This window comes from Excalfactoria chinensis, chromosome 5 (assembly GCF_039878825.1).
Source record: "Excalfactoria chinensis isolate bCotChi1 chromosome 5, bCotChi1.hap2, whole genome shotgun sequence".
NCBI lineage: Eukaryota > Metazoa > Chordata > Aves > Galliformes > Phasianidae > Excalfactoria > Excalfactoria chinensis.
In genome coordinates, this window is record NC_092829.1 from 31,733,645 (window position 1) to 31,760,863 (window position 27,219).

At 42.5% G+C, this 27,219-nt stretch overlaps 1 protein-coding gene across 1 annotated transcript; it reads right to left on the bottom strand.

The window, feature by feature from the left end:
• On the bottom strand, positions 1 to 25,882 carry ZFYVE1 (zinc finger FYVE-type containing 1). Its single transcript, XM_072337470.1, has 12 exons — positions 25,496 to 25,882; positions 24,208 to 25,058; positions 13,245 to 13,749; positions 11,099 to 11,313; positions 9,001 to 9,107; positions 7,959 to 8,067; positions 7,307 to 7,404; positions 7,075 to 7,192; positions 6,541 to 6,711; positions 5,560 to 5,740; positions 4,950 to 5,063; positions 1 to 3,916 (listed from the first exon to the last, which is right to left on the bottom strand). Exons 2-12 carry the CDS (start codon positions 24,700 to 24,702, stop codon positions 3,684 to 3,686), a joined length of 2,346 nt encoding a protein of 781 aa, XP_072193571.1. The 5' UTR covers positions 24,703 to 25,058; positions 25,496 to 25,882; the 3' UTR covers positions 1 to 3,683.
• Between the last annotated feature and the right edge of the window lie 1,337 nt (positions 25,883 to 27,219).

The following is a 27,219-nucleotide window of genomic DNA, read 5'->3' on the forward strand; positions in this document are numbered from 1 at the left end:
CATAAGTGCAACCTCACCTGCGAGGAACCAGTCAGGAGGATGAATGAACAGGAAATACAACAGAAAATCATTATAGAAGGGTGAAAGACAGAAGTATTTTTTCTTGTGCAAGACCCCAGGAACAGCTACATGTCACAGCTCTGCCATCCAGCCAGCTTCCTTGCTGCAGTTCTCAGGTACACCTGCTATGCCTGTAAGCCAGGTTTGGATCAAAGCTTTCAGGTGGATACTCTAACTGAAAACATGCACATCTGTATGAAGCTCACATATCTGCTTCCCAAGAGACAGAAACACACCACCTGTTTGAAGGTGAATCTTGGAGCTGAATTGACATAGAATGGAAACAAATCCATCAGAGTAATCGCATCAGACATTTCTCCCTCTAGAAATCCTGTCCTGTTTTGCAGTGCTTAGTTTTTCACTTGGGAGTGCTTTCAGGAGTGTTTTGCACATCATTTAATTTGCATGATTCTTATTTCAATAGACTTTTTTTGTTTTTTTTAGAGCATTTTCTAATCTGAAGAGGTGCAGATGATGTTTGATCTATCAATAACCAATCTGACATCATTTTTCTGGCAAAAGGTTTACATCATACTGTCTAATCATTCTGTAACTCAGAACATGCTTTTATCGTGCCACATCCCAGGCCAATTGAATTCATTATCTTCCCAGTAGAGCTTATTCATTTTAGCTACTGACATACAAACATTGCAGTGAACTCCATTCGATCCAAATGACACATTACCATCCTCTCTGGTGGGAATTTGATGGTAAGTTGTTAATTCATCTTTGGTGAAATGCACAATGATCTTGTGGAAATTTCCTGGATAACAACCCGCTTTCCCATCCCTACCCTTGTAACTAAACAAGATCTTATCATTCAGCATTAGATTTAATTCCTCAGTTGCATATCTTGCTCAGCCTAATTTGCAGTCTTCACATCTTGCACAGGAGTTACACTGAAGTATCAGACCTGTCTCGTTACACAGAAATGGCATTATGAAACGTCTGGGCTTTTGCAATGCTCCAAAAAGGCTGCTGTCAAATGCAGCCATTTTGCAAAGACTCGCTGTGGTTAGGCACTCCCAATACCTCCACAAGCAAAGCTTCCCAGTAGTTCATGAATACAACTGTCAAGTATTTCTACTGCTACCATTAACTTTTGTCTTCAGAAGGGCCACTCCAAGCACAAGATGCTTCTCTGCTAAATACTTCAGTGGTCCCCACACCACCCCAGATATACTGACTTTAAGCTTCCTGTGGAGCTTGCTGTCCAAAGACACCACTTAGAGTCCTTTTGCTTATAGAATCCTGATAATCGTAACATATTAATACCTCATAGGGTTAGGCTCTATTAAAACATGCATCTATCCCCTTTAAATAGTTAATTCATTTAATAGCCATATTCTTTGCTCTGTTTACTTGCAGCACCCAATACAAGCAGAGTAAGGAAGAGCTCTTGTCTGCAGAAAACTGCAGAGAACTTAAATCTCACAGATATTTTCCCCCTAATTTTGAGAAACAAAGGTCCAGACAATCCTCTCAATAATTCAGCCTGCTGCAGGTTAAACACAGCAAAAACATTTTCGATTCATTGAGCAACAGTATAAAAGATTCAGCTTCAGGATAACTGATCAAAAATGTATTCGTCAGGCTGCTAAATCACTAAGGTAGCATATATACTAAAAATGTTTAGACAATATTTCCTCTTGGACTCGGCAGTAAATCTGTTCGTGACATGGAAAAACAAAAGCAGACAAGATGTTGAAACAGATGCCAACAATTTTATACAAGGAATGTCATGGCTGCTTTCTTTGTGCATTAACATGATAGTAAAGGCTCATGCATAAATAGCACACAGGGCACAGCCTACAAACCAAGAACACATTGCTCGCCTATTAAAATAATAAGACGACTTTGAAGCACAGAATTATGCTGGATGTGCAGAATGTGTTTTAAAGAGAGGATTTCTACCTACTCGTGCCCTCCCTTGGGCATCTGTCAGTTTATGGCAGAGTTTGCTTATTAAAATGTTAGATAGTCCCCAGCAAACTTGGTCAGTACAGAAGGTGTCCTGGAAGTCTTCAAGTCTACTTCCATGCGCAGGCTGGATGTAGTCACGAAGGGGCAAAAACTCTGTACATTCTTTCAGAGACAAGTGAGAACTACTTCTTACAAGGAAAAAGTCAGAATGCTTGTTCAGAAGATAAAGTCTTTTTATAGCAGTTAATTTAATAATACAGGCCTAAAACAGGGTGTTGGGCACTCATCTACAGAAGAGCACATTTAGTAATACGAAGCTGGGGAAAAAATACCACAGTTTCAGGACACTGCATCAAACTCCAGCCACTCCAAGAAGAGACAAGTCTCCTGTGGTAGAAGTATTCTTGACTATGTAAGCCAACAACAAAGAATTTTAGGCAGTTCAATCCACAATGGTCTCTTACTTTTATAACTGGAACCACTAATCCACAGTACAAGACAGCATTAATTAGGTTAAGTGGTGGTTTTGATAATAAAAAAAAATAATAAAATAAAAAAAATCAGTGAATTCAATGCGGTCCTTTAATAAAAGAATGAAGTCCAGTGAGAGCCAGTTGCTAGGAGCAAAAAGAAAGGTTCCCATTTTTCAGGTGGATTCATAAGCTCATATTATTATTAAAAAACAAGATGTCAGATCTGTGCAGTTTTATACAACCATCTCTGAGAACCCAGAAGTTCCACAGAATCAGAGATCTTCTTCAAAAGTGAGGGGGAAAAAGAAAAAAAGAAAAATCACAACCCAAGCAAAGCAAACCTCTTGTCTCAGAATTGCCTACACAACTTGTTCTCTTGTTCTGCTCTGTACAAAACTTAATTGCAACAAGCTGGCAAACCTGAAAAAAAAAAAAGACCACAACCTGAGTATATGAGAACATTACCAGGGAGAGCCAAACCCTGCTACCTTTTGATCTGGTACTGAAATCAAAATAGCGAACTTAGAATGCTTTGCCTTGTGCTATATGAGTTGCTTTACCTTTGAAAGCTCTACTGGTCTCTACCAGAGGGTCATTCAACTTGATACCTCTTGCACTGCAAGACCACTGTTCATATCATAGTCCAAACAAACTTCCTAATGAACAGCCAGGAGCATGGCACATCCAGATGCAGGGCTGCCTGAATTACCAGGTGTAATTCATACCATCAGCATTGGAGATGCCTGTGATTTCCTGGCAGCACAGAGTCCAAGCCTTCCTCACATGGCATCACGATCAGTACGACATTCCAGAAGAAGAATCAGAAGGCTGCGCGTCTGATCCAACATAGCAAGGAACACCATCATCCATCATTTGAACTAGGAATACTCAAAGCTTCGTTAGCCAACTGCATTCTTATTATGCTAAATTATTCATATATATATATAGATATATATAGTTAAATTGGAATAAAATATACTGGATTTTGGTTTGCTCATTTACAAGGGAGCTCCTTCCCTTCCCCAGTTAATCTCAAATTAAAACCTAACGGCTGAACTGAAGTTCATTCCCAGCATTCCAAGATGGATATAATACATGAGAGGAGGCCAGAGACTGGAAACATGCACTCTGGCTGCAACAGGTTAAGAAGTGAAAGGGAGACCAAATATTTTCATTTGTAACCCTGAGAACATAAGGAATTGCAGAGATCTGGAGATGAGCCTGGGGTTAAAGGTCACCAGGCTTTTTATTGCAGTTAAAGCAGACTCGGACTGGGTGATCCCATCCACGAGAAGGAACCGCTCTGCGGTCATGTGAGCACTCATCACAGAATCCCTGGCCACAGGCCCGACAGTGGTGTTTGGAGAGCTTGATGCTGAATTCCTTCCGGCAGTTGTGGCAGTGCAGGATTTCATGGTCTGGTACCCAGTATGCAGGTCGGGCAGCATCTTTTACCAGACCTATGGAGGAAGTGGCAGAGGGAGAAAACTTGTGTAAATAAGCGTATGAAGAACACCTCCATACCTTCTCTGCCAAAGGTGGATATCTTTACACACTGCAAGTCAGAACGTTGCCATTAAGGGGAATAAGATCTACTGACATTACCTCAGTGTAACAGATGGACAGAACAGCCCAAATGGGTAATTCCGCCCCTCCTCAAAGGAACAGACTGTTTTTCCTTCAGTTCTGGCAATCTTTCCTTACTCACACTCTTTCAGAAGTTGAGACAGTTGCTTTTTCCTAACTTCAGTTTCGACTGTGGCCAAGAAAATAGTCATCCAGCCAAACATTCAGAAACACACGTACTATCTAAACTGAGGAAGATATTTACTCTTCCTTTCATTGAGTTAGCCAACGATCAGCCCACACAGCTGATGGTGGTTCACACTGTAGGCAAAGTAACAAAGTGATGATATGGGCAGTGAGTAGGAGGAAACTCCAACAACGGAAGATTCAGATGAAAGATGTTTGATGACATACCTGAACTGCTACCCAGCACATGAAAGAGCAGCAAACTCTCACCGTGATCTTTAGTGATGACCTTAGTACATTACTGATCATATTTTCATCATTACAAGTTTGCACAGCTCAATTCTCAACCCCCCAGCAGAAGTACCAAATGACAGCAGTTTCCATGAACACACTTGAGGGCATTCTGCATCTCTGGAATAAAACCAAGCCTGATAAAATGCTTCCTAATTGGCCAGTCCTTAGGGAACTGAGTGGTAGGTCACTGCAGAGATGCATCAGGGTAGCATGAATTATTTGCAGTTCATACACACAGGTTGGAACTACAGGGAGAAAAGAAAAGGTACCGACTTCAGAAAAAGCATGCCAGAAATCAAGGAGAAATATCAGCTCTAGAAGTCTCAACCAACAGTGGTATCATGGTGGAGGTGCCAGTGTGTCATACAATATCTTGAAGTTTAGTCTGAAGTTTTACCTTGTGAAATCAATTAGACATAAGATTTATCAAAAGAGAGCAGAGCTCACCTAAGGGAATGTCCATGGCTGTCACCACTGCTCCAAGAGTGTTCTGCACAGCTTCCCCCACCTTCCTGGCAATAAGCGTCCCCCCTTCTTCATCTGAAGGCAGCTCAGCCACATCTGCATGGCACAAGAATAAAGGGCTCAGCATCTATTTCCAGCACACCTTCTGCCAAATTTCAATTCATTTGCACTGCAAAAACCCAAAAGCAGCAAACCCAAGAGAGAGCTTGGGATCTCTCCTCAGTCTCTATCACCTAAATCCCCAATCTTTGATTGCAGAGTTTTCACTTTTATTTCAGGAAAAAAGTACAGAACACAGACTACTGAACCAGCTCTGATGTCAACTCTGCACCATCAACAGGTGCTAGGAAAAGGAAGCAAAGATCCAATTAGAAAGTAACTCAACCAGTGAGTAAAATATCTGGTAACTTGTTGCAAAGGTCCTCTTCCTGCCAAAAGTCATCAAGCTCTTGGGCTTCAATGCTAAAAACTAAGCCAAATCCAACTTGAACTGCGCTGTTCACACCCAGTGAGAACTGTGATCCAGGAGCCAAGGATAAAGACTTCAGACCATTACCCAGGGATAATTCTGTCACAGTCAACTCAAAATTACCTAACTGGATGCCCCTGTTTTCATAGCAGTTGTCACACACGCGCACTGGTGCTGGTCCCCAGCCTCGCTCAGGCACAGGACGGGTCTTGGAAGAACAGCCATCACAGAAGCCCTCTCCACAGGCCCGGCAGTGATGTTTAGTGTCATTATCTTTAAAAGGCGTGTTGCACTTATTACAACTCTGATCAGGACAACGTAGAAAGAAAAAACGTTAGCTTGATCTTCCATAAGGGTCTCATAGCAGAAAAATTAAGAGCAGAATCCCAGGATGGCATTACTCAGATTGAAATTGTGATAAATACAGTTACACTTAAGACTTGTGTGATATCAGTCCCCATATCTTGACCTCAAGGAAGTGGATTGGATAGGCGTATATAGAGCAGATAAGCCAATAGGTTGCTATGATCCCTTCAGTATACAACCACAAATAATTACTGCCACATCACGTAGGGCTGAATGGTGGGTACTAGGTCTCAGTAGGTTGTAAGAATTCAGAAGGCTTTTATCACTGAGGTAGTTAACCATTTCCTTTAAGACGCAGAGAATCCCTTTCTAGTTCAATCACTGGGTCCAGAACTGTGCAACTGGTATGAAACCAGAGTTAAATCTCTGCACTTAGAAAACATAGTACCATCAACCACAAAGGCAAGATTTAAGATATTGATTCTTTGCTTCTAAAAGCAAGTTCATGCTAGCTAGGATGTTTAAATGGTGATATTGCTGAGAGAAGAGGTAACAAGAGCAAGAGAGAGAACTGTTTATATGGCAGGGCTGGGCAGAATCTCTGTTCATTCTTCCTCTAGCTAAGTCAAGAATGGGAAAAGTTGATAGCAATTCAGTTTTTCCAAAACAGTAGGACAAGGGCTTGGTGCAGTAAAACAAGAAGTATTTGGAATATACAAAATGCAAAAAGGTAAGGAAAAAAATATAGCTGTGCAAAGCTTTCCTCCACAGTATGAAAGTACAGCAGCTGCTATTTACCAGGATCTGAGAGTTAGGTCTCCAGTAAGCTGGGGCAATCTGGTCTGTCAACCAGGAGGTCACAGCTTTTGTGGGTCCCAGGCTAAGTTCAGATACTGATTGTGCCATGAAATTCATCCCATCCAATAAACGCTGGGCTGCATTGTTGTTGTCTTTCAGAAAGCCATCCGTCTGGAATAAAGCAGGCATTAATTTGAGAATAAAGTCAGGGAAACATGATTTTTCAAAGGCAAATGGCTCCACAACCCACTGCTGCCATTACACTGGAGAGCAGGCATGATAAAAATTCACCAGCTCCACTTCGAAACACAGTTGTAGTGGTGTAATATTCACACAAAGCATTCATGAAATGGTTGACGTACCAGTTTTAGACAGCTGAAAAAAATGAGAAGTCCCTTGCAAAGGTTCTTCTAAACACAGAGACAAGAGACCTGCTCTAAGGGACCTGCTCTACTGAGCATTGAGCCACTTTCTCCAGAGTACAGAATAACCACCATACATGCTAGATACAGAATATCCAGCAACAAGACTTACCCCTGGCCAGACATGCTCAATTTCTGTCCTCACCACAGTATTTACAGGATCTTGGTTGCCAAACCAGTACTGCCGGCTGCGGTACACCACTCCACAGTTAGGGCACTCAATCACGTATCTGCAGAAAAGGATTTAAAGGAAGGTGGGTGATCTCAGTGAGATACTGAAAGTCCAGGGCACTAGGCAGAGTAGAAGCAACAGGCAGCAGAGATATCTTAACTGCAGTACTCACCCTGACCAAGCATATTTGGCAAGGCCAAGCCAAGGTGAGTCAGTGGAAGCAGAGGTTTTTGGCACCACACTAACCTCCATTCCTCGTTCATAACAGGCCTATAACACAAAGGATCAATTAAAACTGCATTCTTAGGAATCCCAGACAGCAGGTATTGCAGCTGTTTTGCCACAAAAAGTATGCAAGTGGCTTACAGTGGTCTCCATAAGAAAGAGGCCGCTCATTAAAACCTATGGAAGACACCACTATCAGTTATTACATCTGTAGCTATCTCTACTGTACTGAAAACTATGATGATGGCTGAAAATCTTCTTTATCCTGCACACATCCCATAGAAAAATTAACTAGTACCAAGCAATGGGTGTAAGCAATTAAAGAGAATAACTGCATTCAGTGCATAGAAGGTTAATATCACCCATGTTTTGCAGGTGGGCTCTCAGTGTAGCTAGCAAGGTGACAGTTACTCGTAATGGTGATGATCTCTATGCAAAAAATACAAGTTCAGCAGGAATTAACTTTTCTTGTCAAAGTTATGGCAACTCTCCCATTCAAAGTAATACAAGAAAACAGGCCTATGCCTGTGATGTTCCTCATTCATTGAGGCACCCCTCTCATTCTCTGTTCTTCAGACCCTGTTGCTGTCTCTACTCACCTTGCAAGTATAGACTCTGTTGTCATACTGGTGAGAGTATCTGCATCGACTTTTGGATTCATGAGGGACTCCTTCCTTTGTGTGGTTCATGCTCTTTTTACAGCCACACCTGAGAATACAAGAGCAACCCATGAACTGATATTGTTAGATACAGGACAGATGTCACTAATTGTTCATTTATGTTACTGTCCTGCATTTGTATAGGTGTTCTAACCCCAATAACTGTACATAAAGCAGCACTGTCACATACCTATCACTGAAAGGCAGGCTGTTTGGAAGTAGCTGTAGTAGCTGTTTCACAGTACAAAGCAACATCACACAACAATTTAGTGCAGAAAATGATCACTGGACCCAATTTAAATTTCACAGAAAATTTAAGTAGGACAAACCAATCTTGGAAATTGGCCAGAATAACATTAGCACTGCAGCCTTTCGTAAGAGCTGCTAGGAATTCTCTAACAAACATAAAAGAACATGAACGTAGCACTACAGTATATTAGAGAGAGAACTCTTCTTCAGCCACAGTAACATCGTACTGCTATAGTACTTTGCAGACTCAAAACTTTTGCTGTCTCAGTCTCCAGGCTTTTTCCACAGGGCTACAAGCCAAAGCTGGGGCTCTTCTTGGAAATAATCACAGTCTAGTCCTGTATGTGTGCTTTAATATTGTTTATTTAATAAAAAAAGAAATCACCGTAGAAGGTGTCAGGGGATTTCCTTAGACATTCTTTCTTTCTAAGCCCTGCGTGCAGTTCTCAGTCAAGTTACTCATGAACCAACTGTGGAAAGGATATGGGCAGAAGAGGTCTGTAGCAATACACAAAAATAGAGTAGGCAAAGGCCACATATCATATGAAGCTGGGACACAGCAATAACAGCCATCCAGTTAACATGTGTCTACTCTCAGAAGAATTCTGTCTCAAAGTACTATCTATTATCAGATATAGTTGTCAAAACATCTACAGCAGAAGAATACAAATTTCCTGTGACCAGTGCAGCAGTATTTTCTAGAAGAATGAGGGTGCGTTTGTCATCCACTTACCCACAGCTGAGACACACAGAGGAACATGTGAAATATTCATCTGGAAAGAAAGAGCTATGAGCCATCTGGTCATCAGGGATTTCCCCACTAAACCGGTCACTTAGAGCCTGTGAAGCAGAGAAAAATGGATGAAACTGGAACGAACTGAGAGCAATACAAACATCTTACAAAAATTTTTCCCTAGCAAAAGGATGGGCGATTCTTCTGGAAGCAGAGGCAGAGAGGCAGCATAAAACTAACAAATTCTGTCTTGCTAACCTGGAAACTAAGACAAAAATCAGAAACCGAGCAAGAGAGACTATTTTGTGCTTGTATTAAAATAAGCTGAATGCTTCTAAAACACTCACTGGTTGAAGTTGGGAGAGACCTCTAAAGGTCATCCTATTAAACATGGACGGCAGGGCCATCCAGAACAGAGTAGCCAGGACTGTGTCCAGGCAGCTTTTGAACATCTTCAAGGAGGAGACTCCACAGTCTCTGGTCAACCTCACAGTGAAAACATGTTTCCTGATGTTCAGGTGAAGCCCTGCATTTCAGCTTTAGTCTGTTGCCTCTAACTAAGAGGGGCCAGTATTGCAGAAACTTAAAGGAGACTTTGAAGATTTGTGTACATGTTAGAAAACAGAACATGAGAAAATGTTCTCTGTCCTTCAGCTCAAACTGCTGCCTTAATTTTTCCTCTGGCTGTTTGAATAGTTGTTCTTCCCTAAGCTGGTAAAACTACAAAAGCAAGACAAAGGGATTTGTCCCTTTTCTTGGGAGCACCAGTCCTTAGCATTGGCAGATAAAACGTCTTCAGTTTTTTGGGGTCTTATGACAAAAACAAGTAGACATGTAAGCACTGACAAAGCAATTATTTTCTGATTTCACAAAACTTCAAGGAAATTACCATTAAGATCTCCTTCAAGCTTGACTAATACTGGCCAAAGTATTCAAAAGTTACAGGAGATGGACAAAGACACCTAGCAAACCCTATGCCCTCAAGAAGCAAAAATGTTAATTTGTATTCAATAGTGATGTGAACACAGCAACCATCTTAACGAACACATACTGAGGTATACTGGCAGCTGTATCTGATACTTACTACCTTGATTATTGCATTTAGTTCTTAGAAATTCCAGTTTATTAACCATTCCAGCTGCTTTTCCCCCTGCAGCCTGTCTGCTACACAAGGAATTGTGTATATGCTAACCTGATGCTTCCTTCTGCATTTCAGCTAACTCAAATACCACACAGTTGGAATCATCTGTTTCAGTGGCCAAAAGGCCACCAACACTGTCACCTTCTGCAGATGTGCTTCCAGTGTCCCCATCCTTGGCTAGCAGGGATGCTTTTCCAGGCCAATAAAAGTATGCTGCCAATCAGGCAGCGTATGGGGAAATCTGTAGGCCAAACTGCAAACTTTTAAGACATGAAAATCCCTCCTTCATTCTGGCAAAGTGAGCCTTCTAAGCAAATCGCCAGCTGCTCACTCCACCAATTCCTTTTCACCAGCCTTCTGATCTGATGCTGCATTCTGAAACGATACAACCTTTGGCTTAATCCTATCTGGTTTCCTAGCTACTAACACATCTCCTTCCTCTTTTTCACCTCCTAGCCCTTGAGTTATACTGTTCTCAATGTTATGTTTTGCAAACCATTAACTACCTCTAAGTTATTTGCATTCTCTCCCCTTGTGTTGAGGGATTTCACCAATAATTCCTTCTGGGCCTCCTGTTCGTAAATCACTGTCATTATGTGCTCACCACTCACAGTACCCGTTGTTTCTTCTTCTCCAGTAAGTTTCTTCCCAGCTTACTTTTTTGCTTTTGCTTTGGATTTTTCTTGACACCACAGGGCCTCACTTGTGGTGGGTGGTTCTTGTTTTTTGTTGGCTGTTTTCATTGTTATTGTTTGCTATATTAAAGTAAAAGTTATCTAACTAATTTGGTTGCTACACAAAATCACTACCTTCAAAAACTTGCTTTATTTCCGGATATCTGCCATTCTATGACACTGGTTCACTTACTCTAGCTTTATTAGCTGCAACTAACAATTACCAGCAACAGTGACAGGAATAAAGATCATGATGAACTGATCTCCCAACCAGCGGACTTGCCTTTAATGCTTTGTAGATAACACCAGGCTGTCTAGGTGACCGAGTTGTGTTGTTCTCCAGCTGCTGCTCCACAGCTCGTCTAAGTCCAGAGAAATCTGTTGGAGGATTGTATGTCCTTGTTCCCTTGTAATGGATTGAGCTGAAAGCCTCAGGAAAACAGCTTAGCTTCCGAAACCGATCTTGAATGAGCTTCTCAGGAACTTCAGAAGGATGATCTGTATTTAAAAGCATCAGGAAGTATATAAACAACTGATGGTTAAAATACACATAACATTTAAATTGCATAGTGTTTTCATATGCAACACTGCACTAGCTCTCCTAATTATTTTTTCTAATGCATCTGGAATGTAGCTATCACACATTTTACAAGTAGAGAAAGAAAAACAAAAACTGTTTCCAAAAGCAGACTCTTTTCTGATATGCAGTTTTAGATTCTAAGATGAGGCTTCACAGAGACTGTAAATCCACAGGTAAAACTGGAACATCTAGATTTGGAAACACAGAATCAACTTCTAACTTGATATAACACAAGTCCACATCAGCACACTTGCTAGCTCTTCTCACCAGACCGTAACTTAGTATAGCAAGCCCTTGCACCTGATAAGTGGAGGACATGAACCTTATATGAGCAAGGAAGACTGAGTCTCCACCTTGGTATGAGGTGGAATGCTTTATAATCTGCCACAGCGGTTCAGACCTCATAGAGCTGACCACCATCTTCTGCCTGCTGTCAAGCACCTGCTGTACAGTTCAGAAGAACACTGGTCTCTTCTCCCCTGTCCTGAAACCATAAACACGCTCATCTCACAATTACCTGTCAAGACGGATGGTTGCAGCTTGTTGCAAATCCACATATTACAAGTCTTCTTTCCTATTCCTACCATAATCAGAGTAATCATGAAACCATTTCTTTTTTTTCCACTCCTGACTTTTCACACAGGAGCAGTGATTACTGTGAGTCACTGAATCTGACCTGATGAAATGGCAAATTTCAACAACTATATGAAATTCTCCATTGCTAATAAGTAAATTGCTACATAACAAAAGGAACTGCCATGGCAGGTAAGTTAAAGATAATTTAAAAGGTTCTTGGATAATCAGTATATGAAATTTCAAGTTCCAATAGCTCAAGATCTCATCAGTTAGAAAGGTCAAAATGACAGTATGGGCCAGCAGGGAGCTACTGTGGTATTACACGACAGAAGACTCCCAGATGTTCACAGGTGGCAGAACTGAGTCTTACTGCAAGCCAGTTCATAATGGCCTTTGCTCAAAGAATCAGGAATGGACAGAAGGAATGAAGAAAGGTTTCATCGTATCTTTTGAAATAGGGAAGAAGTGGGCCCAGGAGAAGAAGCTGAAATCCCTGCATAGCCAAAAACAAGATCTGCCTTGACACGTTTGAGGTATTTCACTCAGACATGCAAATGAAACAAACAATCAAAATATGCATTATCCAGTAAAACACAAGTTAAAAGCACTGGTAAAGAACATTGAAAGTGATAGGAATAATATTGTGCCTGTCCTGCTGCTTTGTCCATACCAAATATACACAGAGAGAAAATGGTGTCAAACCATCAACTCCACACTACCACAATCTCAGTCCCAACCTCATACTAACCTCAGAATCACTCTGGTTCATGGAATTTAAAAGCATAGGTTGAAGGTACTGCAAGTATTGATACTCATCAGTTTCACTATTGTTTCTCTTCCTAGTACCTACATATATTCTGGCTTTTTGTATTGCCTTCCCTCCCCAACCCACCCTTTTTTTTTTTTTTTTTTGCATCAGGCTCCTCCATTTCCCCACCAAAACCCCAGCTGTCAATTTTCACCTTTGCCTGACATATTACCCACACTCAGGATCGGGCATTATGACCCCTCCCAAGGCTGGCAGAACTCCCATCATGACTATTCAATGCCAACGCCCAGCTGGCTAAGAGGATTATTCTAGCTGATCTAGGATAGTCCACCATCATGGAACACTGCTGTTGCCACAGCCTGGCTCACAGACTAGAACTACTCAGAGCAAAACTCAAACCACATCTTCTACATGGTAGTGAAGAGCACAGAATATTCAATGCAACCTGGTAATCTATTGATAGCATCTAGTACATCAGTTAATCACTTTTTACTGCCTACTTACCAGAGCCCAGTAGCTTGGTGTACACAGTCTCATGGAAGATGATGACACCTGGACCCAAAGTTGACAGAGGAACATCTAGGCCACACCGGGCTGTGGTAGCTTTTAGCTCCTTGGTAAAATGTTTTAAATAAGCCTCTGAGGCATCACCAAGGAATTTGAAGAGATCATTGTGGAGCCTGTCAGCACGAGTACGGTAGATGACAAGGTCAGAGATGGCCAGGACCTTCAGCAGCAGCCGTGTTCTCTGGCTGAGGTTCACGGTGGCCCCCAGGAGGCCCTCTGTATCAATTACCACCACTTTGCGGACAGGGTCATAGGCTGCCCAGACTCCGACCGTGCAGGACTCTTGGGCTGGAGATGTCTTGAAGACTTCCCGGCCATAGAAGAAAGCGTGGTTAAGGGTGTGAGACTTGCCATCCCCTGTGTTCCCAAAGATGGACACTACCTTTAGATGCTGGTCAGGACTACAGTCCAGTTTCTTAATAAAGTCTTCCTCATTCCTTACCTTCAAAAGAAAACAACAATATCAACAAAAAAGAAATGTTATAGCTATGCAATTGGAGCAGACAGCATAGCTGGTTCCAGGATTCCTAAGATTAATGAGCGATTACTTCGTGTTCAGATTGTCTCAAGTTTACGAAGCACTGAGAATTCAAAAGCAAAATACTAGAAAGCAGCTTTGTAACACATACACGTCAATGGGATGTAGGTTGTTTCATCAAGTTGCTGTTTTGAAGGTGATGTCTTGCTGTAATTACATGCCTCTACTATAATGCCACCAAGCTCCCTGAGGTGGTCTCTTTTTAGACATAAGAGCAAAAACCTACTGCCAAGCCTGCCACAGCATTTACCTGGAGCATGATAGACACTTCCAGCAGCACTGGTCTCCTGGCAAGCCTCTGAACTGAAGTGCAAAGCAGGTAAATGCTTTTGCCACCTTAACTAGCACCATTCGGTGTCTGAGCACCTGTTCAAGGAAAAAAAGCTCTTCCCTTTGTTCAGCCACGCTTCATCCCTCCCACAGCAGCAGGCTGTCAGACAACTGCCTCCCCTGGCTTGCCAAGCACAGCCTCTTAGAGGCTCTCCAGCTGGCAGAGCCTCGTGTGACAGAAAAGAAAATGAAAGAAGCAACAAAGTAGTGCCCTGAAGCCAGGTGACTGAAGAAGGCCAAACTGGCTTTTACAAGTGTTTCACAACACCATGATAAACCATTTCATAATTTACTGTATTGAGTTTTCATAAAAAAATAAAAACCATAGAGCAAAAACAACTCTCCCCATGACAAGCATAGAGGTATTTACAACAGAGAGTAGGATCTTTTCTGTTCAGATATCAGAGCAACAGGAAAAGATAAACTCGGCAATGAAACAAGTCAGGGCTCTATATGGGAAACTCCTGTTTTCTTCACAGAGTCCTGCCTTGGCTATCAAAGATTTCGTGTTTCTAGTTACAGTTGCTTGTCACTTGATTTTCCATCTTCCAACAAGTTTTTACTCCACATGCTATGTGACAGGGAAAGGCATGACAGACACTTTGAGAAGGATTTGAATGCATCTCCACCATCTCGATCCTCATCTCAAGGAACCCAAGGCAGCCAGAAGACACAGGGCTTCTGTGCCTTTCAGACTGACTTGGTGGCTGGAGGCTCCTTGGCTACCTGTCCTCCACCTCCTGAGCAAGCAGTCCTAGCAAGTCTCATGATACCAGAGCCACATAGGCCATGAGGTAAAGAATAGTTTCTTCCTGTAAGTTTATCCTTGGATCATTAGATGAGTTTTAAGCTCATCCAGCCTCTGGTCAACTCCATCACGTCCATACTTTGAAAGAAAACCACAAACTAGCCAGTGCACCAGGCTGTGGTTAGGAACTGTGTTCAGAAAAAACAAACAAACAAACAGCAGACCATGGGGCCACAGTAGCTATTCACTGGCTCAAAGCATTCAAGGCAGCCTGACAGTGTGCAGAAGACAAGCAAATAAAGAACTGAAAATGCTTTCATTAGAATCTTTTCTTGTATCCGTGGGAGACCATCAAGACACTCAAAATTTATACGCGTAAGAGAGGGTCTGCTTTTTTGGTAGCTGTGATTATTGGTTCATTATCATTATGATAGCTGAGATGACAGATTCAGTTTCAATCAGTACCTCTGGAGATGCCGCTGTGGATAAAAGCAAGTTCTTGATTCATGGGATAGCTCCAAAAAACAATCACTATGTATTTGACTATATAAAAATGATCGATGCACGTAAGCAAGGAGGAATATGATCAAAAGCAACATAATCTGGATCTCCTGCCTTCCAAACTTCTCACCATAAGGGTGGCAGGCTTTTTGCCAGTGTCTGATCAAACCTAATTGCTCTGGTAATTCACTCTTTGAATGGCACAAGGAAGCATCAGTCTTCTCCAATCAGTTTAAGCACAGGCAGGGCAACACCTAAGGTTGTCTAGTCAGCACTGGTTATTATGCTGGTACCAGATAGGGAGAGTGAAAAAGGACCATTGGGGCCACAGGGATAAGGGTAATCTGTAAAGCATTCCCATCAGTGAGAAACGTGAGACACCTTGCACAAACTCCACTATATCTGAGATTGTCCCAGGCCAATCTAATGCAAATCTGTACAATACCTTCTGTTCAGCCTGCTTTAACAATGGTCCCTGCCAGGGCAACTTAATGCAGGAAGAAGAGTTGGATTGCTGAGGCAGAGAAGAGTTGATTCCAGATCAACAATCAGCTGACTTCATCTCAGGACAGAACTTGGGAGTAATTCAGACATCACCTAGGAGCACACAAATACACTGAAGTGCAGCTCATCCTATACTCTCATGGGTCTTAGTAACAGCTGAGAAAGAATTAGACAAGAAAAGGGTGCTTTCCCATACACTTTATCAGCTCTGAGACCTTCCTGAGAAGTGGTTGCATCTGGACGCTCACATCTGATGCAAAACCAGTAAGCCTACCCTATATGGGTTGTCAAAGCCCTTTGCAACCTCTGCACAGTTTCTTTAAGACCGTTAAAGACAGGATGGATGCAACATGTGTGTTGAAGCACATGGGGCTCCAGTCCTATTTCTTCATTTTTCCTCCCCCATCTCTAAAGAACTTTGCTTGATACCACCTTCTGCTGCACATGCAATGGACTAACGCTTCCATTGCTACATACACTCTCCTGCTACCCAAGAGCTCCACATCTGACACGAACAGCAGTGCATAAATATGAGAGCTTCCTTAAATTCCATAGCAATGACAAGCAAGAATGAAAACTTTGTACATCTACCTAAGATGAGTCATCTCTCTCCGATTCCTTTTCTATTTCCCTAAAGGTCATTCTGTCATTTCCAGTGTCAGACACTCATTTACACTTCTGTTATGGATCTCAAAAAGAAAAGATTAACTTCTAGAAAGAGGAGGTTTTATACCATTGTATATGACCAGGTTAGAACCTTGGTCAGCCTTATTTTCCAGGTTGGGCCACATTTCTTTCACAACTGTCATTCAGCCAGTTACTCCAAAGTCAAGTCAAACTGAAAGCGAAGGCTTTCAGGAGGAAAAACATGAAAGCTTTAGAGTCCTAAAGAGGATGCAAAAACCTCACACTGCACTGTGGTGGAATGCATTTAGATCTCAACCCCCCTTGTCATTCATACTCTGAGATGCATTATACCTAACAAAACACGTTTCCTAGTTCCAAGACATAATAAAATTAGAATTGTTTAAGAAAAGTCTAGAAACAAGAACAGATTAGATTCCTGGCCAGAAATTTCTTGGAAATAACACTATTCAAACAATAACAAATTAAAGCTTAGGAACAGAACACATTAAGTACATTGGAGTTTCCAATGACCTGTACTCACACAACTTTAGCTCTGCCTTTGAGCAAAACACATTAAGTGAATCTGACATTTTTAACCAGTTTTCTCCACTTAAAACTACTTACAAATGTTGGCTGATATTCATGGAAGCGATGCACAAAACTACAGCTGTGCCATGATGACACAGTAGTTGACAAACAAAAATTTAAGTGCATGCCTAGAGCTCGAGGTCTTACTGTCAGGTCACTACACCACAATTTCAGACGTAAAGAAAACAAGAGAAATCTGTAAAACAAACATCTTCATCTAGCTATAGCCTACGAGGCAAATCTGAGAGGGATAACTGGCAACACATCATAGTGCTGCCTCCAAAATCCACATCTCTTCAGAGGATCTTGCAAACAGACAATAAGAAAAGCTGCTGGAAACAACCCACTTTGGTCCCAGAAGAAACCTTAGTTGATATTCCCTAACGTTTCTTGCTACCAAGTGAGAAAAAACACTGGGTGGCTCCTCGTGAAGAAGAAAAGCTCTCAATTATGAAATCCATAACAACACAGATGGATGAGAGGAACCTTAGACTATCTTAATTCAAAACCTGGAACACTATAGACTAATTCAAGCTGGAAGGGACCTCAGGAAGCCATTACTCCCACTCAGCAGTTAGAGGGCTTCTAAACAAGAAAGAGGAACTTGGCTGCAGGCAGGTACTCAGGAAGAATTAAGACTGACCTTTAAGCCCAAGGAACTCTAGTTTCCTGCCCTTTTCTTTTCTTCCTCATGGCTTCCTATGGAAACATCATTTATGCCATCAGACCTTCCATGTTTAACTTAAAATCTGTAATTCAACTGCATAAGCATATTAGATAGAGAAATATGCCTGTAAAACACACATATTTCCCCAAGAGTTTGTTGAAAACAAAAAGCAGAGTAGAAAGACTATAAAACTTCCCAAGGAAAGGTCTTAAATTGCATGTCACATCGGTAGTTAAAATATTGCAATTGGGAATAAATTATTATTTATATTTATTACAGATTAATTATAATGCAATATTATATCACCCAGGAGACTCTTAAATACAGTTATCATCATTATTTTCAGTAATCTCCTTGATTGTCGAGAGAACAGCAGATACCAGCATTTTCAAGATCACAGTCCTACACAGCCTCAGGACCAAACTCCACATGACCCAATACTGGATGAAAAGAAGGAAGATCAAAGAAGGGGACTGACAAACCCTGAGGATTTAAGGTGAGATTCCAACAGTCCTCAGTTGCATACAGTTTTGGATCTCATTCTCTACACTGGGTACAGGTCTGGCTTCAATGTAAGAAAGCACTTAAAACTGAATTCTAAGCAGAATTTTTTTTGTACCCAATTTTGTCTTGACTCCAGTAGCAGCCATGGGTCCTGCTGAGATTTGTTCTGTTAGGCTCTGTACTCATCCATGAAAACACTGTTGCTGAAATGAAAATCCTTTTCAGACAAAAACTATCCTGTTCTTTCCCACAGCTCTGGAACTAGATTCAGTGACATGCACGGGTTTGTCTTGAAACAAACAGAACAAGCCTCAGTGTGACCTACAGGTCCATGCAAAGGGCAGAGGTTTTCCCTTGGTGAAGCCCTTGTCTATCAGTTACAGGACTCTTATCATTGTCTCTTTTAGGAAAGAGTTAAAACTTGCCTATCAAACCTAACGGAGGAGATAGGCTATTTCAAGGACTTTAAGACAGGATACATTTGGTGGGTGGGGAGGGAATAAAATAAAAACAACTACTACGAGTGGATGGGAGGTAATTTAATTTTATTGGAGCCCTCTATAACCTAAGAGGCAATGTTGACTGAAATATTGTTTTTAGCAGATATTCCACCATTGTAGATGACAAATGAGTCAAAAACCATCTGAAGGCAGATGACTGTACAAAAGCCTGTTATCTATTTGCAATCCGAAAACCTACATTTTCTCCCCTCTTCCTTTTAGGAGATCTCAAAATTAATAGACTTCAATGTAAATGCAACTGCTGCAGTAATAATGTTATTTCAAGAGTGTCATTAAACTCTTACAGAGAACTGTAAACAAAGCAGTAGAGATCATTATCCTGTTCACTAAGTACTCTTTTAGTTCTGTCCAGATGTTCATTTGGTCACACAGTTACCATCCTCGTGTCATAGCTGTAGCAGCAGAGGCACATCCAGTTGAAAAGATATGCCCAGAAGACAGCAAGTCAGTGAGTTCCAGGCATAACAATTAGCTTTGCTAAATGCGAAGCATGATTACCCATATGGACACTGTGATACCACTGTCTCTGTTACAAGGGGCATTCAGAAGCTTACTTACATTACAATTTCACTTTTCAGAGTAGTTACTTTAGTTATTTTCCCAAGTGCAGGGTGTTTTGATGGACAAGTTGAGGGAATGTGAACACCTGCCTTTATGTGATCCCAAAGCAAGGTAATAATAACCCAAAACAAAAGTAAAAGGTACACTACTATACTAATACTTGTGTCCCAGCGGCTTGTACAAAGCAAGATGGCACAGAAAATTGAAGTGGTAGAGGGGCTGGAGGAGAATACACTACCAGATCCCTTATCTTAAAGGAGGTGTGCATTTGTTGAATGAATGACTCTTCTCCTTCCTTCTAAAAACACTCTTCAAAATACTGTTGTATGTCTGCGGAAGAAAGAGTGCTCCCAATCTCCTATTGCAAAGTAGTTCATCCTGCTGCTTTGTTTTGAGCACAGAAAACTAATGCACTGAACTGTAGAAGATGGAACTGCAAAACTGGTAGCACAGCAGGATGGGAAAAAATCCCAAAAGCACTTGTGCAAGAAAAGCTCCCTGAAGTGCAAACAGGAGGAATTCATCAATAGAACAACAGGATCAGGAACAGAAATTACAAGTTCTGATCCAGCAGATCACATTGACCTAAAAAATATAAATCCTTCAACATTTCTTCTTCCTCTTTTGTATTTATGGTAAATACACCAGCTGTGACTCTTCAGGCTACAGGATATGGACTAAAATCCCAAGAAACTCACAGGAGACAGTAAAAAAACAAAAACAAAACCAACATTCCCCCAACAAGTTGAGCAAAACTGCAAGACTGTCATGGAAACTAGTAGTATGTATTAGAAAGTGGGTTTGTAGGTTGGTTTTGTTTGTTTGTTTTTACTACAAAGGAAAGCAACAAAACTTAAATTCTGACATAAACCAGCTTGTACTGACACACAAAAACCACTTCACTAGAAAGCGCAGTTCCTAGTGACTCTCCAATGTCTCATCTCTCGGGTTTGGCCAGGCTCAAGTAAGGAGAAAAATACAATAGTGCTTTCATCAAGTTTGCAGCAGGTGCAACAACAGCAAAGCAGGTAACAGCCCTGTGGAGCTATCATTCAGTACACACAGCTTTCTAACAAGAGGTGACACAGAGGAAGAGTATGGACTGTTACACTCTTAGAAGTTGGTTATAGTACTAAATGCTTTGTATTTAAATAAAGGCTGTGGCTCATTTTGTCATCTAAACTGTCTGCAGAGCGTCAGATAGATCCTGCTCAGTATTTGCTGAGGGAAAGAGCTTAATCCTTTAAGTGTCTAACCCTACTAGCCAGAATAAAAAGAACTCAGAAATGAGGCTGCATCTAAGAAATGCAGCTGTTTATGGAGGGGATGGGGAGGGAGAAGAAAAGAGAAAGCCCTGCTAACTGAAGAAACTCAGATCAGAGTGGATATCACAATGCAGATCCAGAAATAAATGTGTGGTCCCATATAACATTATACTACTGGGGATGTTATTTGTGTACGGTGGCAAGCTTCAGGTGAAAAAAAGACTATTTTCTTCCTGCCTCCTTGATAAGACAGGTTACAAAGTCAATTCATTTTATTTTCTTTGAAACTGAGAGAATGGATAATTCCTTGTAATAGAGAGAGTTTCCAGTCAAGTATCAGTAACTCCAAGGTAGACTGGTAACAGTCAAGCATTTTCCTTGTCTGCTGTAGTTGATGAAAGACTTTTTGCCATTTGCACAAACTACACATCCTCAATTATAGCTTTGGACACAGTGTTATAGCAGAAGCCACCAATGGCACTACAACGAAGTTCTGATCCTGTGGTAGCTCTTGACATCTGTTCCCCAAGATAAAGCTATCAAGTTGTTGTTATGCCTTGTTAAGTATTCCTTCTCCCTTGCCTCAGAAGTAGCAGCAAAGAGCTCACTGTACAACCAACACATTAACTCTCCACCCTACAGCAAACACACTGTATAAAGACCAAGCAGAAATGGCTGCTATTCCAGAAACTACATATGCATTAAGTACAAGGAAGAAACAAAGACCAGTTTAAAAGCTTGAGAAGCAGTACGAAAGTATCATGGCTCAAGCTGAAGATTCCAACCTCAGTCATGAATTCATTGTTGCATTTTGTTGCGTTGTTCCTTACCAATAAAAGTAAATAACATTTTAAAATGTGATCAATTAAGCGATTCTCTAAGTTCTTTAGAGTAGTGCCTCCCACGTGCAAGGGGCTGCCCTGGTGATCAGAAAATGGAGTTTGTTTGAAAATTCAGCAAGTTTGAGGCAAGAAATGAAAGCTGACACCTAACCAGAGCAGCAGACTCATTTGGGTGATTTACACTTATAAGAAAAGTAGGCACAGATTTGGTGTTTGTTCTAACATAGCAAAAAAGAATGAGATGCAGATGTAATGAGAGCAGTGAAAAAGATCAAAGCAATTGATGGAGGAAACAGCCCGCACAGTATCACTCTGAGTAGAAATAAACATGGAAGATAGAATGTGTCCAAAACAATTAACAAACAGATGCTGCAGTTATCAAGAACAAATTGATTGAAGTGTCAACTTCAGATATGTGACAAGGCCAGAAATTTAATATTGTGCAAAAAGAAACCGCAAAACTATAATATAGCCCAAGGAAAAAGACCAAGAATGGGGTCCAAGCTGCAAAAAAAAAAAAAAAAGCCAGTTTGTAAAATATGGACAAGAGTGTTAGTTTTGTTGTTTTGTGTTTTTTTTTTCCAGTTCTAGAAAAAAGAAAGGAAATATCTGTAGTATAAGCCAAGATGGCTGGGGACTCAGTCACAAGACATAGTGCTGTGTGGTGTGTACGACAGCAGCAGTTGAACTCCAGGAGGAACAGCCTCTCTCTGGTTCTTCCACAGACTTGCAGAATGAGCTTGGATTGAACCTTCAGAAGCACTTCCTTAACATGAGATAATAAATCTCTTTTTGAGGCACTCGGATACAGCGCTGTGATACAAATATCACAAAGCAGCCTGCACTTCACAGGGATGAGCTTAAACTAGTCAGTTTTCTCCAAACTACAGCTGCACAAACAATGGTTTCAAATGGGTCCTTTCCCACCTTGAAGTGGATTTGAAACAAGCCCAAGAACTCCTCAGCTTTTTGAGCTTACAGTTATGTCTGAAAAGTGCAAAAAGCTCAAAGGTAGCCCTGAACAGGTTAGCATATCTATGCAACATGGCACAATTATGCAGACCTCAGAACGATGATAGCTGAATCAGTGCTGTGCTGAGACCAAGCTAAGAATCTCTACCTCTCAGCCAAACTAATTTACTTCTTATGGATGAGTTACACTGCTTCTGGAATCGAAACTGTTGTTGCTGACACACTGTAAACAGTGTTTCAAGTTCAATCTCAAGTTTCAGAACAACCAGCTCCTAGAAGCAGAGAGGAACTACCAGATAGGACACAACTTCTTAAGCTGAAGAGCTCCAAGTTTCACAAGGTAAGTAAGAAATCTCTTAGCCCTATGTTTCCACATAATTGTGCTACTTTCAAGTAGGGTTCACCAGCAAGTATCTTAATCTGTTGCATTTAGCAGGAGAACCTGTTCTGCCTAATTTTGTAGGACTAGCCATGAGCACTTACATAGCCAATTGCGCATTGAACAGCAAATAAGCAATTTCCTCTCCAATTTCCTAACAAACTTCAAGTTCCAAAGGTCAGAGGACAGTTGAAGATAGAATAGTAGATAGATAGTTGAAGATACTCCATAATTCTGATAAAGCCTTCTCCTTTTTGCCCAAGCTTATAAAGCTGCATAACCTCAAATTCTGAATTTCCACATTTCAGGTTATTATGGCTTTGTTTTTTTGCTCAAGATGGAAGAATTGACTCCAGACCTCAATAAGAAGCAAGATCATTTTCAGAGAGCTTTTTCAACCCTGTTCTCATCAACTTGTTAACACCTTATAAAGGACCACTACAGTTCCAATAAGGAAGCTGGCTTTATTGCACGACATTTAAATAGTAAAGCACTTGCTTGCAAGAGGCAGTCAAAGGTCTGCCCCAGTAAGGCTTACAGATTCATGAGTATAAAAATAACTTAAAACAGTACAACCAGAAGCAACCACAGCTTGTGAGACTTCCAGGACAGCCCTGTTCTAGGGCATTTTAAACCTTGCTCTAGAAGCTAGATGAAGAACAATGAAAAACCTGCACCTTGAGATAGTTGCACCTGCCACACATTATATGAAAATGTACGAGTGCTTAGAGGAAGCACACACTTAGGATTGCTTCTACACCTGAAACTCAATCATCCAGTCCACAGACACCATCATTCTTTCCTCCCTTAAGCCTTAATATACCACTTTTTTTATGACTGGCAGAATGAATGTGTTAAATTAGGGCATAGGTACAGCCATCAGGAGAGTACACATTCCAGTGTCTCCTGAATGAGGTATAACACAAATTCACAGTGCTGCTTGGTACAGTACCCACTCCTTGTCATATGTCACACATGCTGCCAGCACTCCCATTTGCAGGGTACCTACTGTAATCCTCTCCACTCAGTTTTGTTCAGGAATAATAAACACCTCACATGTAGAGTACTTATCTTAGTTGCATGTGGCCGGATGCAGTCAATTCTCTCACCAGCTTCATTTACCAAGAGGTCTTCATGAACTTGCCTTTCAAGAAACCAGTGAGCAAGGTTTGTCTTAGGCACTGGGTCTCTTTGACCCAAGACACTCATCCTGTGCCGGGAACCAGCCATTCTCAATTTGTTACTGTTGCTGCCAGTAACACTTCAGGCATTAATCCCTCATCTCCCTAAGGCATCAGACAAAAATACAAACCAATGGATCTCACCTGTCAAACAGGCTACAGTAGCTCTTACCTGAATCTCCTCAGTTTCATCCACCAAGAGGAAACTCACAACTTTCTCAGCCATCTTCCTTCTCCTGGTCTCCTCATCCATCTCCTCCTCTTCCTGCTCCTGGGCTTTGCCAGCATGGTACACAGTGACAGGGTGCTTCCTCCTGTTCCCCCCAGCATGTGTTCTCTTCTGACACTCTACGCAGAGGTTGATTTTGCACACCTGGCACCTCACCGCTGCTATCTGTCTCGATCCCGTCATGCTGGCGTGCATGATGTTCCCATTGGCACCTTTGCAGGAGTCACAGTAAGGAACATGGCCAGGCCTTATGCGGGTCCGTTCGTGGTTCCGCAGCCTTTCCGGCTGGTGCAGCTCCTCTTCGCAGCGCTGGCACTGCAGGCTCCTGCACTCGTCACACTCAAAGACGGCTTCATCTGTCCCACTGCAAACGTAGCTCTCCTGGCAGAGGAGGGCTGTGTTCTGGCCCTTCTCTGCAGTCTGTGTGTGGGCACTCATCTTCAGATTTCTTTACAGCAGTAATTTTCCTTCCTAGTTGTGCTTTAAATAATGATACTGTGAAAAATCACTTGCAAATTCAGTATTTTTCACAGGTGAAAGAAACACAACAGGAATTCTGTCCGTACTTAATTCTAAGTAACTAAGAGATGTTTCTGTAAGATTCATACATCAACTTGCCTCCCTGGGAGCCCTCTGAGGCACAGGTGAAGTTCTTCTTCTCCCACCTAGGCTGAAAACATGCAGTTGGTTTAATTTGTTGTTTATACCCAAATGCTGGCACCTGTTCTTTCACTCCATCAGTGATAGGACAAAACCAGCCCGGTGCCCCTGGGCAGGTGAAGGCAAGGATTTCCCTAAAGCAAAGAGCAAACGGAGACATTAGTAATGCAAAAGAAAGAAAGGCATTAGAAATACGTCACTACGTATATATGTACACACGGCGTTGTGTCAATACTAGAAAATTCTTTGCTTTCACCCCGAGCTAAGCTCCTCCTTCAGAGTTCAGGGTATTTATTTATTCACCGGAAATTTCCCGACGCGCTCTGCCAGCCCCGGCGGTGACGAGCAGCCCCGCTCTCAGGATTCCAGGAGGCTTCTCCCTCCCTCCGGCCCCCTCCGGCCCCCTCCCCCGCTGCCTCCCGGCCCCCGGAGACGCGCCCGTCGCCTTTGTCTGTGCGCACCGCGCTCCGGGGCCTGGCCTCTTTCTCTACCCGCGGCTCCGGGGCGGCGCCGGCCGGGCGGTGCGAAGCCGGCGGCCCCGTTGCGTAACGGCGGTGCGCCCAGCACCTACCTCTGGCCGCGGCCGGAGCAGCGCGGAGAGATGTCGGAGCGCTGCCGGGAGCTGCGTCGCGAACAAAGGCGACCGCGACCGGGGCGTCGCGAGCCGGGCTATTGTTTACAGTTCCGCGGCCGCCCGCCTTCCCCTTCCTCCCCCGGCACCCAGTGACCGAGGAGTCGGCTCCCGGCCGCTGCTTCCTCCGCCCCGCCTGGGCTGCCTCGGGGAGCCCGCTTCTCCTCCCCCGGCGGCCGGGGCGGGCCCCGAGCATGCAGGCGAGGCGCCTGGCGGGGCAGGGAGGGCAGGACCGGGGCACCCGCCGCCACCGCCCTGTGCCCGCTCCGCTGTTGTCAGCGGGATCAGCTGATCGCGGGGATCCTCGGGCTTGTTGCTCACCGCACAGACGGGAAGCGGCGGCGGGCACGCCGGGAGCTGTAGTCTGAGGCTCGGCCTCACGGGGTGCGCCGAGGCGCGGCGCCTGTTGGGAGTTGTAGTGCCGGGCCGCCCCGACCGCCATCTTGTCCGCGGGACGGAGACGCTGCCCCCGCGTTCTGTTCTGCTTTATGTGCGTGTTCAAGGAAAGCCTGACAAGGAACAGCGCTTGCTCTTCCTCCTCTCAGATAGACTGTGGCTGGCTGAAATACTAATGGGTGCTCATTGGAGGAGGATCTGTGGCTTCACTTCAGCAAGCTGATGCATCAGTATCCATAGAAAGGCAGCTAGAAATTGCTCTGCTACTTGGTCCAGTGGTTCGGCTGGATACAAATTATTCATAGAATGAGTTAATTACATAACTGGATATCTATGTTAACAGCAGTGACAGTGACTACACCTTTTGTGAGGTGAAGTACTACCATTTCATGAAACTCACAGCACATCCAGTGCTAACACCACTAGTAGCCAAGACCTTCCTATGCCCTTCTGCATCACTAGGCATATAGAGAGTGTATCTATTGCTCTTCTGAGCGGTTCAGCGATGATGAAGGCAGGAACGGGCTGCCTAGAGAGGTGATGCAGTCACTGCCCCTAGAGGAGTTGAAGAAATATGCAGCGTGGCACTGAGCGATGTGGTTGGGGGGCATGGTGGGGATGGGATTGGACTTGATGGCCTCTTCCAACCTGAATGCTTCTATGATTCTAAGATTGGCACAATGTTCATTTTCCCTAATCTCCCTCCTACTGTTACAGTGATACGTTTATAATCAGTATTTTGCATAAAAGATTAATCAGAAAAATGAACTGAATATACTGATGTCTGTAGGAATAAACTGTCACAAGCCAAACATCTTCAGAGTGAAAACTGTAAATGAAAAATGTAAAGATTGTGCATATATTTAATACAAAGGAAAAAGAAACTTGAATGTCACAGCACTATGGAAAGCCAAGGAGCCAAATCAATGAGTTCGACATCTAATAGATCCTCCTCAAAGTGCTTAGACTTCATAGTGAGAGATTTAATGGTATGAGGAAGGGAAAACAAAACATAATCATTAGCTTTGTGGTATTAATGAAAGTACAATTAAAGGCTACGCTTATTTACAATACCAAAAAATAATCATAATAATTGCACAAATAAACTTGCTACACCTTTAACAGTATTTTAATGCCTAGGCCCAGTTTCTACATGGCATACTTTCTGTACAAAGCCTAAACGTTCTGCCCCCATTTTTTCTCTACTTCTCCCTTACCAAAAGTGCAGCACTACTCTGCCTGGAATAGGAAGTCTATGCACTATTTCT

Coding starts and splice junctions, on each gene's coding strand:
- ZFYVE1 (XM_072337470.1), bottom strand. CDS start 24,702: ATGAGTGCCCACACACAGACTGCAGAGAAGGGCCAGAACACAGCCCTC. Junction 7,193..7,306: donor GCCAAATATGCTTGGTCAGG/GTGAGTACTGCA, acceptor CCTTTTCTGCAG/ATACGTGATTGAGTGCCCTA. Junction 3,917..4,949: donor AGCCATGGACATTCCCTTAG/GTGAGCTCTGCT, acceptor CTTCCTCCATAG/GTCTGGTAAAAGATGCTGCC.